Genomic DNA, 20,138 nt, shown 5'->3' with positions numbered 1-20,138 from the left:
TGTACTGCACGCGAGCTATGCAAGTACTGCCTGTAAAAGAAACTATGCCACGCTCAGAGAGAAACAGGCGGTTGCTAAAGACCAAGAAAGGGGAGAATTCATCTCAGCTGGTTCCCGAGGAAGCTGATCCCTACCAGCGGACGTACATCTGTTCACACGCGTGGAGGAAACGCAAGTCGCGCAGTGAAGGTAGCTGGCCTCGCCAGCACATCCGGTTGACAGATTGCCCCTTTCGCTTCGTCGTCCAGTGGAATATGGCGAAAGGTGCGTTGATCGTGAAAAATGACTGTTTCACACACAACCATCCTGTTTCACCAGCGGCATTTGCAACGTACCCTCCGTCTCGTGGCCTTACCGACCCGATTGTGACCGCGCGTGTCGATGGGATGTTGGCGGTTGGTGCCAAAAGGTCCCGCATTTATGATTTCCTTTTGGAACATGACCAGAACATTATTCAAGTCGACGTTGACGACCTAGTGCGGATTCACGCGTCCTCCGCCAGTAACGCGGACGATAACGAGAGCACGGCTCTGAAAATAGCAGCGTTCGCTGCTGCGCATCCCGAAAACGTATCTACGATATCTGAGACAGATGCTGGTGAAACAGGGGTGATTTCTCAATCCACGGCTCATATGCGCCGCATTTACGGGAGGTTTAGCGAGGTCCTTTTGCTTAACTGCAGTCATAAGACCAACAGGTAGCTCATATTGTATAATATTGTATTGTACTAAATTAATCCTGTATTTAACATGAATTTTTCCATGATTCGTTTGTAGGTACAATTATTAACTGCTTACCTTCATGGGATGAATGAATTTGGGGAGGGTGCTGTAGTGCAACAATCTGATTGAAGCCAACGGTGATTGGCACATGGACATAGCCATTGCTCTCATCCAACTCGCATTAAGAAGCTGAGGGTTATTGTCGTTGACAAGGATCTCAACGAAATCCGCGTTCTTGAAGAGCACTTCCCTGAGGCTCGAGTAATTATCTGCCATTTTCACGTCATCAAATACTTGAAGGAAAAGCGATCCAAGCCAGAGTATGGTAAGATTTCGTCGGAAGATGCTTCGAATATCGACGCTACGATTCATAAGATGGTTTAGGCGCAGTATGAAGAGCAGTACAAGGAGGCAAATGAATCGCTACGTGGAATTTGGGCTCGAACAGGAATATGTGGATTCTATGACTACTTTAAAAGAACTGGGATGCTTCTTAAGAACGTTGGGTTTCGTATTTACGATCCAAGCTCCCGCATTTCAAGAACCACACTAACAACCGTCCGGAGAGCTTCTTCGGGAAGTTAAAGGATGCGGTGAACGGATCTATGAGCATGGCCATGTGCATCATGGCCATTATAGCTTACGATCGCAGAGTGCAGAACGAGTACGAGTCTCGAATTGGTCGCTTCGTGAACTCCAACTATGATGAGGAAATGACGAATGTGCTCCGCCTCACTACGCATTACGTTGCACAGCAAATTGAGCAGTAGTACGCTACGGCTGTTGAAAAAACTGCTTTGTACAAATACAGTGACGATTCTGATGTTACCGGGGATATTCTAGTCAGTGGGAAGTTTTCTGAGCATCGATTGCGGATCTCTGACTGGAAATGTGACTGCGAGTTTTCTATTTCAATGAGTCTACCCTGCCGACATGATATAGCTTACCGGAGGCACGTTGGAGTGTCTGGATCGGTCATTCCTTGGGGATGCATTGACGAAGGTAAGTGTCATGAATTATCATGATTATAATCATGGATACTAATCCTGTAATCATGAATGTTTAATTGTACGTTCAGATGGACAGCTCCAAATCGCCCGCTGAAGCAGGTTAAGCACTGCATACGAGAAGTTCTCGTGTACCGGCTCAGAATCGACTCGGAAGAAGATGCGGACGCAGTCTGATCGGTACCGCGAAGCCGTGAGAGCTACCCATCTCATTGCAAGTGAAATGGCGGATATTCAAGACGAAGAAAAGTTTGATGAAATGCTGAGCTTTGTGTTATCGCAGTGGAGAAACGTTCGTCAACGAAGGATGAAAAAGAGTCCTGACGGTGGTAATGTGGCAGATGAGCACACACCTGGAGGCGAAGAAAATGCAAACGAAGCTGCTGCTAGGCTCGAGTTTGATATCAGCTCGAGCGAAAATGAAGATGATCAACAGGCCTACAATCAAGTTATCATCCGCTCGAATCCTAAAGCAAAGAAGGTCGGAGCACCGCGGAAACTGAAGAAGAAAACAGTATATGGAGAGAAAGAAGGACGGAAGTGGTTTGAGGCAGCAGAATCTGGTCGAAAAATCGCAGGGGAGAAGACTTTAATCGATTTATTGATTTTTTTAGATCGGGACAAGCCATGACTCATGGAAACGCAGAAGCGTCTATTAGGAGTGATTGTGAGGCACAGTGAGTTCGACAAGAAGAAGCCAAAGATGAAGATAAGCAAGAATCCTGTACTCGTTCAGGATCCGTTTTACCTCCTCCCGTCCAAGATTCTAGATGCATGTGTGAAAGTTCTGCCGTTGTCGAGCACGAAAGCCACTGCTATATCGCTGGACGGATCGCAACCTTATCAGTCGCAAAGTGCTGAAGATAAGGTTACCCCGCAGTCTGTTGAAACGGTTCTCATAAAGGACGTGAGCCAGTTCTCAAGGAAACAGATTGAGACCTTCAAGCGTGTCCGTAATCTGAAGGAGCTCGTTGAATTGAGGCTGGATACGTACGAATGGATGATGAAGATTGGATCCCTGCCCTACCAGCAGAACATCACGCACTAGCAAAGGAGATAGCAGAAAAGGTGAAGAGCACGTATACCGTACCAACGGATCCAAGGACTCCCAGGTGTCGCTGACTTCCAGTATTGTATGCTCTATCGCATTACACCACCATCATGGCTCTCAGATGCCTCCATCCGAGCATTGTGTCTGCGTCTCTGCCAAGATTACCCAGCGTGTCGCTTCGCCGGTTTTCAGTCTGCTGTCCCGAAAACGAAACGAACGCGAAGTGCAGAGAAGAATATTTTGATCGATGCTGTCCGTGACTGTGTCCTGCAGCACGCCGAAGATGAAGGCGTGGAGTCGGTGCCCGTTCCTTTGAGCTTTGGTAACCTACATTGGTGTTGTGTTGTTGTCAAAGTGGCTGCTAAGAGGATTTTCTACTATGACCCGCTTAATCAAGCGTCGTATATGAACGCGTCAAAGGAAGTTGCCGTCAGTTTGAAGATCGCAGGCCTCAATGACTTTGACGTCATTCCAATGAACAACCCCATCCAGTTCGACGGCTTCAGCTGCGGCGTCTTCGTTTGCTGGATATTCATCCGCCAAATAACCTGTGTGCCCCCACAGGATATGAGCGACGCTTCGCTTTCAAGGCGCCGGTTCGAACTGTTCTGTTACCTGCTTACAGGTCAACTACTTCCAGCGGAGGCTGCTGCAACTGCTTTGCCGGAGGAAAAAGCTCCTGTTCCAGGGAGTGTGGACAATGATATGGACGAAGAAGAGGTGGCCTCAACCCAAGTTGCTGAGAAGTGAGTGTCATATGGTGCCTTTCAGTCTAACATTCAGTACATGCAGCGTTGCCGTAAGATTTGTGTTGAAATGCCATAAGTCTTCAATACAGGATTTTTACATGGACTAAAACAAGTATAATCCTGGCCAATGGGGTAATTATTGCATGACAATACTTCCACATGATTAAATCATGGCTTGAACCAGGATTATTCTTGCAAGGTTGAGAGCCACACGTTACAAATCTTTCCGCGTCCTCAACGAATCTTCTCAAACCTGCCGCGTCCTCGACGAATCTTTCCCATATGACAACTTAATTAAATGCGATTTTACATACAGGATTAATCCTGACCTAAATCATGCACGTTTCCATAGTTATAATCCTGGCCTCCAACAGCCGCCAATTTTTTAGCGACTGTCATATTTTTCGTGTACACACTCAGGATTCATCTTCTTGGCGCTCAGGATTAATTCGCACCCAAATCAACCTGCATTATTATAAAACAAAGTATATACTGTGCATTTCAGTTTTTTCGTCCTTTCCACCTAGTCTGATGCTCGAATTTTAATAAACAAAGGTCGTTTTATTAAATCGAGGTGTCTGTAAAAACTACAATCGATCTGGCTAATAAATTGAGCCACGGCAACCAAACGGGATCCATATCCACATCGATATCCCGTAAATCGACCCTTTTTGCCGTTTTGAAATGGTAATTCGATCACAGATAAAACTAATCGATGTCTACCTCTTCCCATCTCATTTTTAGCGTGGTTTTATGCCCCGACCACGCTCGATTTAGGTTATCAAACGGATGAACATCCCATCTGTACAGCACAATACGTGTATTTTTAAAGGATGTTTATCACCAGGGACCACAATAAGAGATCAGTTTATCAGCAAGGACCACAAACGCAGCGATTGGCAGTTAATGTAGAATCAATATGAGAAAGGTAGATCGCAAAACCTTGTCTCCGATTCTGTGGGTGCCGATCACCACGCCGCCGATAGCACCGAGAGACTTGGCAGTGCGCGGTGTAGTAGCAATACCCAGGGCTCTTTAAACCGATGGAGGTGTGCTGGGTGTTCGGTGCCAAGAGGTGAAGTAGATGAAGCCGTTCGCAGAGGTACGTACGCATTTAATTCCGTTCAATTCATTGTGCATGCTAAATGCTGTTTTGTATATCCGCTATTGCGATGGAGGGCATGGTACGAGGACGTCGAGTTGTTTTACAAGGTATTCAATGCTATTGGCCATGCTGATTGCCCACCTCTTACACTACTCCGTCTTGTAAAACGCTCCTCAGAATTATCAAAGCTGATAAATCCAACATGTTGGCAGCTTCTGCCTTACAAAATTTGAATTTGGAAGTTTGAAAGGTACTTAAAGGCTTATTTCCAATACGGTTCGTTCTTCTAGCATTGAAGAAAGGAATCACTGCAGATGTCTTACTATCCACTGCAGCTTCGTATCCGCTACGAATTACTCAGATTGCGAACGGACAGCTACCTACAAGATATGTTCCGGGCTTGATAGGGACGCCAGCTTCCTCGCGTTCCTGGTTGACATTCGTGCATCTCTTGGCATTGTGCCCAGTCTCACCACATTGGCCACAGCGGTATTGCTGACACAATTTCACCGTTGCTGCACTCAGTTGCGAAGCAAAAAACGCGTCGAATGCAGGACCATCATCTTCTGCATCGATTGCCTCGTCACCCCTACCATCTCTTGCTGCTGTAACTCGTTCAATTTCTGCGGAGGCAGTAGGCGCAGCATTTAACCTAGATGTCAATCTCTTCCGATTCCCTCTTCCCTTGTTTAGTTTCCGTTTGGATTCGCTACTTCGGTCTGTCTTTTGAGCTGTTCTCTGAAGCGACTGACCGGCCTGTCGATAGTACGGTGGAGATCAAAGCGCTTGGCTAACTTCATATGCAGAACCACTAGGCATGTGAATTGACAGGGTGGACATCGCCGGATGCAAGTTGGTTACCAAATACGCGCTATGGAAATACTGTTGGGGTCTGTGCAGCAAAGGTGTCGCCTTGCTCTCGAAGCTATTCGAAAAAATAACAGCTATAATATGGCGGCACCGGATCTTAAGCTGCTCCGACACAACACACCTCGAACAGTGTCTAGACGCCATGTTGATCTCATACAGCAAACGCATCGAAGGCCAAAAAGGTTGGTGTTGCAGCAGGCATCACAGTGAGTTTGCCTACGTAGCTTGCTCTTGCTTCATGAGCTTCATTGCATGTGGTGTTAAGTCACACCCATCTGCCTTCCATTCTGCAAATAGTGCAAAACGCTTGGTGCACACAGCGATCGGCCGAAAACAAAATGCACGTAAGGACTCGTATACACGGTGCGTCCGAGCACCACCCCAAAGTAAGCCGTTATTATTGCCCTCCACGCTGCTTGTTGTTCGAACACCGAAGAGTGATAAACTTCGCCATACGCTTCGATACCGGTCCTTGAATTATGCAGCCAGTTCTGATCAGCTTAGGACATTTTCATGCTGACCCAGCTTGTAGGGTGTATTCTGTGCAGGTAGCTCCAAACAAATTTGTGTACAGTCTTATCTCCGACTACTTTACTGATTGGGTCAGTGTAACTTGCCTCGATGTGAGCAATCGATTCATCAAACGTCATTGTTGACGTCGGACTTACTCATATTCAATTCCCTAAATTTGTCCATTGTGTTGAAGCGTAAATGAACACACAAAAAACTTCAGATGCAAGTTAATTCCCCACTGCGCCAAGACCAGTTGCGCGCCTAACTGCTTGCCTCTGTCCGTGAAGGTGGCGCGGTCGTCAAGGTGGATACCAGCAACTTTACAATTAGTAAAGAACCAACCAAATTTGTCTATAGTTTCCTTGTGAACGTAGGCAACAGCGACAGGAATGTTTCTCTTATCTCCATCCTTTCCAATACTCGACAAACACACTCCATTATACTGTAGGTGCTTCATGTGGGTTCCGTCCACCTCCCAAACCGGCAACATTATATCTTGTATGCGCATGATGCTGCCAATAGACAGAAATAAGCGGTAGAATTGGTTTTGGGAGTCCAATTGAAAGTGGCGACGATATCATCGTGAGGCCTGAATACCCCGACGACACACTTGAGGCCGATGAAGACGTTGCTCTACTGGACGACGCATTTGTCGAGGCGTTAGGTGGCAAATTAACACTGGAGTCGGTCGACATAGCCGCGCTCCGGAGCTTTGAGTGGAGTCCTCCTTCGTCCATCTTTGAAGCTGACAGTGGAGGGTACCCTCGCCTGTCGACGGACGTCGCCGTACCGATCAGAGAGCTACAGGACATTGCGGATTCTCCCTTGCTGCTTCTATTTTACTTCCTACCAAAATCACTGTGGGCTATCATCTTAAGGAGACAAATCGCTACAAGAAGCCGACAGTACACGCCAGTGCTAAGCGAATCCGACAGAAGCAAAGGAAACGCACTGTACCAGCCCCCAAGACTGTTAAGCAGATTGAAAGGCGATTGCGCGTCGAGGCTGCGTACGAAACTCATGAGATACTCCACTTCATTGGGCTCTTAGTGGCAAGAATGCTGAACCCAATGACGCGTCGCTTTTCTCGGCACTGGTCAATGACCGAAGACGGTGCAATACCTGCCGGAAACTTTGGCAAGTTCATGGCTCGAAACCGCTGCACGTCAATTCTTCGAGACTTCCATGTCGTGAACAACGAAGCCCCACGGATTCGAGACAAATTGTGGAAGTTACGGTCTGCTGTCGACACGTTGCAAACTCGGTTTCGATCTGGTTGGTCACTCGGCAGTAAGTTCTCGTTTGACGAAGGCGTACTACCAGCCACGTCCAAGCGCAACACCACGCGGATGTTTATGCCCGACAAGCCCCATCGATACGGAACCAAGTTGTTTATGGCTTGCGATTCTGTGAGTGCATACTGCCACCAGTAAGTTTGTTTCGTTTAATAATTATGTCGTAACTTACGGCTTGAATTGTAATACGATAGTTTATTACGTCGTAACTTACTACTATAGATTCGAGGTGTACGTCGGAAAGCGTGAGACCGAGGATGGTGATCAGCAAGCAGTCGACGACAAGACGGGGGCTGCTGTAGTTATTCGAAACATGAAAGCCGTTCTGGGAGATCGCTCACAAGGGTTTCGATTGGTAGTGATCGATCGATTTTACTCGTCTATCCCACTGGCCATTCAGCTTCTATCGATGGGTATCTACGTGGTGGGAACGATCATGGTCAACAGACTGGGGTTCGACAAGCAAGTTATTGAGAAGCGTAAAACACGTCCTCGAGCGATTGAGCGTGGTACTTTTGCGTTCTCTCGCTCCACTGCTATACCGACCATGATAGCTTGCCACTGGTGGGACCGAAAGCCGGTCCACCACCTGGCCACGGGTCCGGTCATGGTAGAGGACTCTATTCGTCGCAACGTCAAGATGGTCGGGCCGTCTTGCGTCAAATGTCAAAAGTTAGTTACTGATTACCAACGTTGGATGGGCGGAGTTGATGTACATGATCAACTTCGCCTGCAGTCCTATTCAATCCAAACGGCTTTCCGTTTCAGGAAGTATTACAAGTCACTGTTCATGGGTTTCATGGACATGGCACTCGTCAATGCGTATCTCACGCACAAGGAAACGTCCCGGATCAAGAGGCTGGTACCAAAAGATCGTGGAGAATGGTATCTTCTTCTTCATAAGCAATTGATGCAACTCAAAGCCGACGACTTCATTGAAGCTACTGCTCCTACACCTTCTCCTATGGCTCGCTCTCGCAAGCGCCGCCGACTAGACGGTCACAAACATATCCAGTTCGACGACTGGGTCACCGTTTCAGGCACCCAAAAGCGCCGGCAACGCTCTTGCAAAGTATGCGCTCTTCTACGAGGCGATCGAAAAAAATCCTTTCAAACGACCTATTATTGTGAGGATTGCTCACACGCAGACGCAAAGTGCTTCCTCTGCCCCAAATCGCGCCATAGCTACGGAGGCGTGCGCAAAACATGCTATCAGATTTGACACGAAGACTATGACAGTGGGGCTTCCATCCCAGCATCGCTCGGCAAGCGAGTCGTCTTGCGACGATCAGCCAAGGCAGGTACTCGAAAACCAACTCGGCGTGAGCTGCTCTGTCAACAAGACGGCGAGGCCGACAATGGAGAGGATCAGCCAGCTCAGCAATCGGCAATCGTTTGAATGCGTTTGGACAGCACTTAGTTTATGTAAATGTAGCTCTTTCTCTGTTGTACGAGGATCTCTACGGATGTGTAAATAGGCATCTGCTTCGACAAAAACAATACTTGAACGTCGTAAGTTATGGCTTTTCGTGATTCGACGTGCTCATAATGTCGTAACTCATACGACGTAGCTCAGAATATCCTCTGACAGTTTATAGCGGGAATCCAGTGCGGAAAAGACACATCCATACAAATAAATATACTAAAATAAAGTCGTAACTTACGACGTATAATAGGCGGGGTAAATTAACATACCTCTGTGGGATTCAGAGGCCGTTTTAGCGATTTATTAGATAGCGCTGTCGGATATTACTAATCGACCTGAAAAAGGTCATGTTATGTTCATGAACCCCACACAATCCACAGCCAACGTAAGGTCTAATGTCGCCAAATGAAAGCCCATGATACGAACACCGCAGTAACGGTGTCCATGACAGCCAACTTTTGCTTGGCACATCAGGCGCCCATGAGTCTGCACCACCCTCTAGTCCTTCTTCTTCGTATTTCTAGGAGTAGTCCGTGGGGGTCAGACCACGACACGTTGACTACCCCTATGAACTTTCCCTTGTAATACACTTACTCACCTCCGTGTTCATGATAAAGTTCTTTAGGAACGGGCCTCGAGTTCATAAAAGGATTTGTCATCTTGAGCTGCCAGGTTGAACTACTCGGGTTTTTGCACGCCGGCACGCAGAAGGGTGTCGAGGAAAGCTTCCTGGACTACCTTCGTCAGCAGTTTGTGCAGCTTGTCGCCATACACGAGCTTTACGTCGAACTGAAAGTGTGCGCTATCCAACTGGACGAAGCCATCGACAGCGGAGCCGCGCGCGCCACGTAAGACTTAAGAAGGGTCGTGTTCTTATTGGCGACAACGTACATGCCCTGCCCTGCATAAAGACCAAAACGTGCCAACGTTACCAATGCATAAATGGCATGATCGACGACGTTCAACATAGTCGTGTCATTGGACTCCGTGATGGTTTCGGAGATAGGTACGTCCCGTATTCCTTGGGAGCCTTGGCCAAGTCGTTCTTGACACGATCTTTATGGGACGTAAAAATGTCAGATAGAACTAGCACACAAACGATCTCCTTGGCACGCGCACGGTAGGTCAACGACCTCCTTTTCTTTTTCTTGTTTAATTTTTGGCCTTTTTGGCTGTTTTTCCGGTCTTAGCGGATTCAAATTCTTGCTTGGGGATCATCCTCCATCCTTGATTTTTCCTCGGCTTAGGAGGGGGGGGGTCCTCTTTGAATTATTGGGTCCTCTGCTCCCGCTTTGACACCAGCGTCTTACGCTTTCTCCTTTTCGGGGGAACGAAGCAGCTTGTAATACATGCTTATAATGCCACAATTCGAGTGCATCCAAAATAGACAAGGTGCTATTTGCAATTTCCTGAGAATGATCCAATACACCGTTCACACTAATTAGTCGTAGTTCGCAATTTTGCACTTTAGCGACATAACAAATTAAGAATATTTGACAAATATGATCAAATCTTAGAAAAAAAACGGTTTTGAGCAGGATAGCCGAAATCCCATTATATAGGGCTTCGGTCTGTACACCACTGTTAGTCAGGGTATGACAAATTAGTGTGAACGGTGTAATAGGCTAAGGATTTCATTCCCAAGCTTGGGGTTGCATGTGTTTTCTTGGCGCACCAGTTGGGAACGGGTCTTACTGGTCCTTTTTCGGTAGAGATGAAAACCCGAATGTTAACCGTCACCGAATCGACATGAACTCACGGTTGTTAAATATTATAACCGGCGCGGCCCACGACTCGAGGAACTAGGACTCTAGCTTTGTTGTTTGAGTCAGTGGACAAGGATGGAGCGTCGATACAGCTAACGGTTCTAGTGTGTAAATCGTGCAGTATTCGATTTTGTTTCTGTCTTCGCCATTTTATCCATACATAAGCTGCTAGACGAGAATATTGGTTCTACAGCTAGAGCGGTCGAACACGCCTCCTATCACCAAATGGCCCCTTACCCCTTGTATTGTCGAATCGTCATGAGCTCACCAAACAAGACTACGGAAGATTCTTCTGAGTGGACGGTGTAGTTGATACATATGCACCGTAGACGGAGATTTCGCTGGTACCTTCTTGGACGCAACAGGCTGGTGCGTACTTAGACCGGCAGCTTCTGGTGCTGCGACCTCTACGGACGTACGCACGTGTATTCATTTCGCGCCAACTCAACTTAATATTCAACGCCAACTTGAGGGCAGCAAGGATGCTACGGACGCCGCAGCTTTTACAGAGTTAGTGGTTCACTCGACCCAACAGGACACGTTCGAGCTAGCTAGACTTATGCAGGAGCTACTTCTCGATAGCCATTAGACATGAATCGATTGTGCGTATTGGCAGTTATTTTTGCTCACCTACCATGCAGTTTTAGAGATCTCATTTTCGATTATGTTACTAACTTACTGTAAGTTGTTTTGAGGAGTGTGATTTACCTATCCAGCAAACGAGCGGGTTATCTGGTCAAAGAATGTTTGTGTATGCTACGACTCGGGTTAATGGTAACTCCAAAATCGGTGAAGTTAATATTGTGAAAATATCACCTGTAGACCAGTTAATATAAAAAATATCACCTAATATTTTCTTTTGAGACAATATGATATTATTAAATATCAACTTAATATTAGTTAATACGATATTATATTTTTCAATGATTGCGTAATCGGGCTACATTAACTAATCAGATGTCGTTAACGCTCGACTAGCTGAAGTATTACTAATCAACCGTGAGTACCGGGACAATTGTGAGTGACGGCAAGGTTGGCGTTGTGTGTTGGCACTGCTGAGCGCATTAATCTAGCGCCACAGGCAGCAGGTTTATTAGACGCACGATGTCGACGAGGAGATCGGAAGAGAACAAGAACAAATGTCTTGATTTCGCTCTATCAACGTTAAACAGCTGCAAGCGTTTGCAGTTTTCCATCTCGATCGCCTTTGTCTGTGTCACAGTGAAATACTAGAGCAAATACTCGTCAGTCTTAAAGCCTACTGCTTTTCTAGAACCTGATCGAAAAAGTTATTTGGCTCCGCTCGGTTCACAGAGGTAAGCTGGCAAGAAACGTACTTAAGTGGGAAAATATCATAAAATATCATGTAGTATCTAATATTTTTCAGTTCAATATAAAAATATTATGTTAGCTTTTGCAAAAATGAGTTACTATTAATATTTAATATCGAAAATAGTACTATTACTATCAAAAATATCATATGATATTTGGTTACCATCTAAAGATGGGCAGATTGCGTAATCGCTCCGTGCGTTACAAATTTTGTCTAGACATAAATTCATGGCCATTTTGGCATTACTACGTGCAATCTACTCCTACATTTACAAGTTTCACTTCACATACCGATACTGGATCCCGAGCACACAGCCGAAGCTTTACTTCAAATTTCACGACGGCATTGCCGATTTTTCTTGCCATTGCTTTCAGACGACGAACGAGCCATTCTCCACACGGTGAAAACTCTGAATTTTTACATCGCTATCAAGGTGTCCAGGTTTGTAGGAGCTGTTGTCCTACTGGTTGTAATGTTGTCACCTGTTTTGGTTGTCTCTAATAAATGGTGCTTCGAATCTTAAAAACAGATTGCGCTCAGACAATATACTACTTAAGAAGATCACAACGAGGGTCGAAACTCTAAGCGAAAGCATTTAAAAACGACAATTAGAATAGATCCACTGAAGGGGATTAAATTATCGTAGTAACTGAGCTGTGGCTACCAGGAGCAGCGCTAACTACGCGGGGCATGTTTAGGTTGTGCTGGTACTGCATTTCGTACTAACTCGTCGAATTTATAAATATGCAAACGAAACGATGCTTAGAAGAGGTAGCGATGGGTGGTGTGTAATAGAAATACGAATTCAATTATTTGTCGCACACGGGCATATTTTGGTGAACCCGTTCACCGTTTGTCGACATTGTCGAGATAAATCGGAAATGCGGTGTCCGGGCCACTAAGCTGCTAAAGAGTCGAAGCCTAAGGACAGCTAACTGACAACAGTTTTTTAGACCTTGATGTTGCGCTTTCCAGCTTCAGTGATCAGTTGTGTCGAGTTAATCAAACTAACAGACAGAATGCGAACTTGCTGCTGCTAGTTGACTAAACCCCAACAAATTCAAAGCCCATACAGACTTAATTGCCATCCCAAAAAAGGTGTAAAAGCTGGCTACTCCATTTTAATTAAACGCTCCAGCTCTGTACTGAGATTAAAATCGTCACTGTCAATGGCTCAGAGACTACGTGATCACACGTGCACCTGAACCACCAACTCGCCTTGCGCGTGGTTGGTCTTCAGCTTCTTGTACGCATCCAGAGCCGTCTCAAACGGATAAACTGAGTCGACCACAGGTCTCGCCTTCCCATCTTCGACGTACTTCGTAATCACCTCCAGCGCTTTCGCCGAATTGTCGACAGCGCTGACTAATCCGATGAGCTGCGCGCCGAATTCGGATTCCTTCACGGGCTCCGGCATTGGCAGCAAGGTAATGAACCTTCTTCTTCAGCACCAACTGCGCGCCGTCGTTCCAAGACGAGGGCTCCACGCCACAATCGTACAGCACATCCACCAAGTGCCGTGCAAGGACGTCTGTCCACTTGTCCTTCGTGTAGTCGATGACCTGGTCAGCACCCATCGACTTGACAAGCTCCACGTTTCGAGTGCTCGTGGTCGTGATCACACGAGCTCCAATGTTGTGGGCGAATTGGATGGCGAACATCCCCACAGCAGTACTGCCGCCCAAAATGAGCACAGCATCATCTTTCTTGAGCTCTGCGTGAGTCGTCATGCCAGCGTAGGCCGTTAAGGCCGCTGTCGGTAGAGCCGCGGCTTGGTTGAAGTTCAAGTTGCTAGGCTTCAATGCCGCGAAACCTTCGTCCACAACCAAGTACTCAGCCAAAGTTCCCATGTCATTCAATGGAGTCGAGGCGTACACTGCGGCGCCAATCTTCACGCGCTTGACGTCACTACCGACCTCCACCACCTCACCGGAGACGTCGAAGCCAACGTTGAAGGGTTCATCGACCGACGGGGCCTTCCCGAAGAACATTTGGCCCATAAACTCAGCCAACTTGTAGTCGATAGGGTTCACCGCAGCGCTGCGCACCTTGATACGGACTTGCTGGGCACTGAGGGTTCGTTGTGGCAGGCCGGCCTTGAGCTTGAGCTCCGTTTCGATCGGGCCGTACTTTTCGTATTGGTATGCGCGGTACGTAGATGGGAATGTCATTTAGAGCAAGAGGTTGAGTTCGGGTGTGCTAGTTTTTCTTTGGTGCTTGAGAGTAAAAAGCGAAGTGGTGACGGAACCAACGGCCAGATCAAAGGTCAAGAAGGATATGGCTGCATGCACTGGTCGTGTATTAACTTGAAGGTGATGACGGGCATGAATTGTGCATCTCCGCAATCGTTATTGACTCAACGTGATAACGGATGCCATGGGCTCCAACCTTGGAGGTGTCGGAAGGCTGTACGTAACCAGCGTCATCAGATGACGTATATTCAAACAGGTGTACATGTACATGTACATGTTGGTCAGCAGTTGTACCGATGTTTACCGACATTGATTATGTACATGGGTAGCACGGCTTTGATTAGGTACTTGTTAAGCCAAAACACACATCGCGTTGAAAGTTTAGATATTGTGGACGATAGACTATCCTTCGTCAAGAAGTTCCGGAAATGTAGCGTCAAATGATGTCTCTACTCACACAATCCGTGCACTGCTTTTTCATAAATCTTTACCAATCCATACCAGAGTCGCCATTGACGACAGAACTGATTCAGAAGACGCACTACCGGTTGTTCGTCAGAACCAAAGTGACCCACAAACTCGAACCCCATGCTGCCACTCACTTCAATTCCCTCTAAACCCCAGGAGACTGCCGACATCCTCGACATGAACGAACTGGCGACGATCCCCCACACGTATTCGGATCCCTTGGATGCAGTGAATACTGAGGAGTTCCTACACCTTGAATCAATTGATCTCCAATCCCCTAGCGACTGTCCAGTCGGCTACAATTGGCTTGATGCAGCCAACACCACACAAGGCGAAACACTTCGGAGGCAAAAAGAAGCGTTTCGACGTCGAAAGCAGCGCCAACGGCATAAAGAGGCGCGCAGAGGACTAGAAAACTACGATGTGGAGCTGAGGCAGAGGCTGAAAAGGCCTAAACACGCAATTGAATCCTCGGAAGGAAACAGTCGCGCAAGTATCCAGCTTTCCAATTATTATTGGAGAGATTGCGCGACTAAACTGCGTAAAGAGCGGCTCGCGGCGGAGGCGGAGCATGAATTCCTCGAAGCTGTGACGAATGCCCAGGCCGCGTACATTGACCACCTGACCAAGCTTCTACGGTGGCAGACAAGCACGAATCCGCAAGAAATCTGGATCAGTAAAATAGGTTAGTTGATCCTCGGGCAGAAAATGGACTTTACTAGTATTTCAGCTGTCTGATTAAACCATGCATTTTGTTCCTCAAGTATTTCTGCTTCTAGAAAAGGTATCTTTTAGAAAAAAAATTGCTTCAGTTCTAAGAAAAAACAAAGAATTTATTTTAAAGTGAACAATGCGCTATCAACTGTCCTCCCTCCTGGGTAACTACGTTTAGCCAAGTCTGTGGCTAACAACCATCCAGCATAAATGCGACTACACTGGAGAAGCTGCTTAGTCGCAAAAGTTTTTGCTGGGCATCCTGTCGTCAACCCGTTTTCTGGAATTAGAGCTCTCACCACTTCGGCACAATGTCGGAGCGAGCTGAACGTCTTTCAGGGCTGCAGAATGGTGCCGTGGGATCGATTGCCGGCATGGCCGAAGTGATGCTGCAGCAGCCGACCGTGGCCATTAAGAATGCGATGCAGCAGGGTCGTCCCATTACATGGACCGTTCCAGCGCTCTACCGTGGATTGGGCGTCTCGCTAGCCTCCATCGCGCCAATAAGTGCCATCCAGTTCGCCGCCAATGGGAGGCTGTTGCGCGGCTTGACGGCTCCGAAAGAGGCACCGTCAGACCGGACCAAATTGCTGTGCGCCACACTGTCCGGTCTCGCGTCGACGGGGCTTGTGGTCCGGCTGAGCTTATTATGACACTGCAGCAGAACAATGGCAAGATTTTTGGTGCGACAGTCAAGGAGGTTGCTCAACAACACGGCGTGGTGCGGCTACTGAGGGGGGTTACAGTCACGGCCGTCCGAGACTCCATGTGGTGCGCCGGGTACTTGGCGCTTGGTCCCGTGCTCACGCGCGAGATGCATACACTGAGACCCACCTCGTTTGGAGACGCAGACACTGCGACCGCAGCGCAGAAGGCATTGGCCTCGGTTGCCGGCTGCGTCACTGCCGGTCTCTTGTCGGTGGCGGCTACACAACCTCTAGACACCGTCAAGACCGTCATGCAAGGTGAAGCTATGATACTGCCCTCAGGTCGCGCACCCAGTACACTTGCCACGGTAGTCCGCATCTACCGCAAAGGAGGCTTGCTGTCCTTCTATCGGGGTATCTTGCCGAGAGGATATCGCTTGGCTGGTGCTGTATTGATCCTAAATCAGTCGCGCATCTGGCTGGAGGAAGTCTTCGAAGACCACGAGCTGCTCAAGTTCTAGACAAAATATACTGACGTTGACACAAAGAACTCGGAACTTACTCATCGAATAACAAGTGAACTAACCGAATATATTCGAAGCTGGGTTCGCTCGCGTGTTATCGTTTACCATGTGGTAAAGTCGATAGGCATCGCGGCTCGTAGCGCTCCGGGTCGATGGTACACGCCGTGCCGTCGATGCATTTGAAGAGCGTGTAGAACATGTAGCCTCCGCACTTTGCATTCAGCGGCAGCGCGTACTGCTTACACCAGAAAGTCGGACTGGAGTCGTCCACCTCACAGCGAAAACCGGGAACGCACTTCAGCTTTTTGTAACATTACCGTCGGGCATTGGTCCGACCCAGAAGCGCGAGTAATTGAAGCCCTCACCCCCACAAGCTTGCGCACCAGATACGTCCACGATTTGATCCCCGGACTTGACTATTCCAGCATCGTATGCCCCGTCTCCACTGAAGCTACCACGGGAAATGATTCGTTCGGCGGCATCTGCCGGGATACGGACAGCGCGACCGGCACTTTTGACGACCGCCGCGACTACAGATAACATCGTTAGCTTTAACCAGGACATTCTACCTGTGTTGCGAGTTTTATCGTACGCAGAAACCTTTGAGAAACAAAAAATACGCCATTTTTAGCTTTTGAATGGAGGGGGCGGGCTCTGAGGAATATAAGATTATTTTTATTTAATCCTGTTGTAATTACTCGGGGACGCATTGCGAGTACCAATCATTAACGTACTTGCATACAGCACCTGTGGTGCAGCTTGTCAGTCCGCTGTAGTTTGCACCGCCGCACTGACCCCACAGCTCTACACCAGATATTTTCTTAACCGGTTGGCACTGAAAATACCAAGGATTGACCTCCTCACACGAGTGGCCTGGTATACAAGACAACTTGGTCTGCCAAATCGGAGAGATCCCATCCGCAAAATATTTTGCGTAGTCAAAGCCGAGACCACCGCATTGCTCCCATGCTCCAACTTGGGAGAGTTGGTCAGAGTTCATAGGACTCGTGGAAGGGGTTTCTGTTGCTGGCGTTTCAGTCGTAGTGCCTACCAAAACCGGAGGGTTGGAGGGAGTACCGTTCGGCTCAGTTACTGATGGAGCCGCTGTGGTCGATGTCGGCTCCTCGGTTGCTGCAGGTGCATTCGTGGCTGCGTTGGGGGTGACGGTGGCGTCCGACATCGGGGTATCGGTGGTCGGAACGTCCGTAGTCGTCGTCGAGGTCGGTGTCTCGATGCCTGGCACGTCCGTTGGCGCCTCCGTAGCTGGAGTGTCTGTGACCGAGGAGGCGTCATCATTTGTAGAAGCACCCGACGTCGAGGCTGTAAAGGAAGCCGATGTCGACGTTGGCGTCTCGGTAGCCGAGCCGGCACTATCCGATCCAGCGGGTTCAGTGGGTGCATGAGATCCTGAAGAGGAAGCGTCCGAAGACGGAACCGTTGTGGTCGATGTCGGCTCCTCGGTTGCTGCAGGTGCATTCGTGGCTGCGTTGGGGGTGACGGTGGCGTCCGACATCGGGGTATCGGTGGTCGGAACGTCCGTAGTCGTCGTCGAGGTCGGTGTCTCGATGCCTGGCACGTCCGTTGGCGCCTCCGTAGCTGGAGTGTCTGTGACCGAGGAGGCGTCATCATTTGTAGAAGCACCCGACGTCGAGGCTGCAAAGGAAGCCGATGTCGACGTTGGCGTCTCGGTAGCCGAGCCGGCACTATCCGATCCAGCGGGTTCAGTGGGTGCATGAGATCCTGAAGAGGAAGCGTCCGAAGACGGAACCGTTGTGGTCGATGTCGGCTCCTCGGTTGCTGCAGGTGCATTCGTGGCTGCGTTGGGGGTGACGGTGGCGTCCGACATCGGGGTATCGGTGGTCGGAACGTCCGTAGTCGTCGTCGAGGTCGGTGTCCTGATGCCTGGCACGTCCGTTGGAGCCTCCGTAGCTGGGGTGTCTGTGACCGAGGAGGCGTCATCATTTGTAGAAGCACCCGACGTCGAGGCTGCAAAGGAAGCCGATGTCGACGTTGGCGTCTCGGTAGCCGAGCCGGCACTATCCGATCCAGCGGGTTCAGTGGGTGCATGAGATCCTGAAGAGGAAGCGTCCGAAGACGGAACCGTTGTGGTCGATGTCGGCTCCTCGGTTGCTGCAGGTGCATTCGTGGCTGCGTTGGGGGTGACGGTGGCGTCCGACATCGGGGTATCGGTGGTCGGAACGTCCGTAGTCGTCGTCGAGGTCGGTGTCTCGATGCCTGGCACGTCCGTTGGAGCCTCCGTAGCTGGGGTGTCTGTGACCGAGGAGGCGTCATCATTTGTAGAAGCACCCGACGTCGAGGCTGTAAAGGAAGCCGATGTCGACGTTGGCGTCTCGGTACCCGAGCCGGCACTGTCCGATCCTGCAGGTTTGGTAGCAACTAAAGGTTCTGAAGCAGATCCACCCGAAGCTGGAGCTGCTGTGGCAGCTGTCGGTTCTTTTACTGAATGGTCTTGAGTTGGTTTGGTTGTGTTTGGTTTAGGAATAGGCTCCTTTGACGAAGAGCTGTTGTCAAGGATGTCATCCAGCGAATCCAAGTCGCTGCTGGAATCGACCGTTTTGTTGGTACGCCAGGTATCATCAGACAGCGAGTCGGCATCGATTGATGAGAAAGAGTCCAGGAACGCAGCCTCCTCCGCCGCGTCGACTAGTATCCGTTCATCGTCACTGACCCGCAGATGTTCAGCCTTCACACCCGCCATCGTCGCTGTCGCAGCCACAACAAACCCAACGATAACCTTTAGCTTTGTCATTGCCCTTGTAAAATAGCACGTTGATGGAGTCTGTATTGTCCGTTGCTAATCGCGAAGTGAGCTACCAAGAGAGCAGCGTGGCTGAAGAACTTTCACCGTGCTTGAGTATGTTTAACATTGCTCCTTCTTATCCACTTATGACCAACGCGTGGTGGACATGCCTTTGCCAATTTAGACATAACGCCGTTTAACGCCAAGTCTGCCGTTGCCTCAGTCTAAGCCAAAATAGGGAGTAGCCATCTCAGATTAATATAGCCATCTTTTCATCAATGTAGCCAAGTTATCCTTAACCCCGCGTTTTTGGGCCCAAGTTATCCTGTATTATACAGGATAACGAAATGACTTGGCTTAACTAATGCGGAGTTTTTGTGAGGATTGTGAGGATCACAATCATTTTTGGGTATCTATCGTGAGCAGTACAGTGTATTTTGAGGAGATGTGATGTATTTCCCAGCTACAATTCATGTAATCGTAGAGAAAAAAAGTCTATATTTACAGCTACCTTCATTCACAAGTATACATACGTTAATTTGATTAGATCACTGGGGTCTCCACGTCGCCATCCTTTTGCGACCCTCCATCACTTCCCGACCTGGCGCTACAGCTATCATTAGGGACATTATCGTCTCTGTCGGATGCCTGCGCTCCTTGGCCTGCTGGAGCACGTAGCCTGCTCGTCTTCAACCCTGGTGGAATGTTAGCGCCGCCTCCCCAAAGCTCGTGCCAAATTTGGCTGCAGGTGGCAGAGCTTGTCGCCGCAGTCGGATCGTGCTGTCGCACCTTTTGACATAAATAGATCTTGCCCTTAGCACTTGAGCTGTTGTCCGGTGTCCCCGCGAATCTTGTCTCGGTACACTAAACGCAATAGAAGGTAGTTTCCCACGGATTCCTCGTCGGTCGTAGTACCTTGCAAGCGTACTGTCGACGCTTTCTCGATTCGTTGCCGTTCTTGCCTCGCGTCGTACGGTACACTTCGACTTGCTTAT

General features: G+C 48.6%; 3 protein-coding genes across 3 annotated transcripts; 1 reads left to right on the top strand and 2 right to left on the bottom strand.

Moving 5' to 3' along the window:
* Positions 1–13,026: 13,026 nt before the first annotated feature.
* Positions 13,027–14,008, bottom strand: PITG_11989 (alcohol dehydrogenase, putative; the record flags this gene model as incomplete). The annotated part of the gene is made up of 2 exons (XM_002901399.1): positions 13,027–13,101; positions 13,157–14,008. 2 exons carry the CDS (start codon positions 14,006–14,008, stop codon positions 13,027–13,029), a joined length of 927 nt encoding a protein of 308 aa, XP_002901445.1.
* A 1,514-nt stretch (positions 14,009–15,522) lies between these two features.
* Positions 15,523–16,379, top strand: PITG_11988 (Mitochondrial Carrier (MC) Family; the record flags this gene model as incomplete). Its single annotated transcript, XM_002901398.1, has 2 exons — positions 15,523–15,820; positions 15,904–16,379. The coding sequence occupies 2 exons, from the start codon at positions 15,523–15,525 to the stop codon at positions 16,377–16,379; spliced, it is 774 nt and encodes a 257-aa protein (XP_002901444.1).
* Positions 16,380–16,679: 300 nt separating this feature from the next.
* Positions 16,680–19,101, bottom strand: PITG_11987 (glycoside hydrolase, putative; the record flags this gene model as incomplete). The annotated part of the gene is made up of 2 exons (XM_002901397.1): positions 16,680–16,912; positions 17,178–19,101. 2 exons carry the CDS (start codon positions 19,099–19,101, stop codon positions 16,680–16,682), a joined length of 2,157 nt encoding a protein of 718 aa, XP_002901443.1.
* Between the last annotated feature and the right edge of the window lie 1,037 nt (positions 19,102–20,138).

The sequence above is a fragment of the Phytophthora infestans genome, genomic scaffold (genome assembly GCF_000142945.1).
Source record: "Phytophthora infestans T30-4 supercont1.21 genomic scaffold, whole genome shotgun sequence".
NCBI classification, from domain to species: Eukaryota; Oomycota; class Peronosporomycetes; order Peronosporales; family Peronosporaceae; genus Phytophthora; species Phytophthora infestans.
This window is presented reverse-complemented; position numbering and strand designations above follow the sequence as displayed.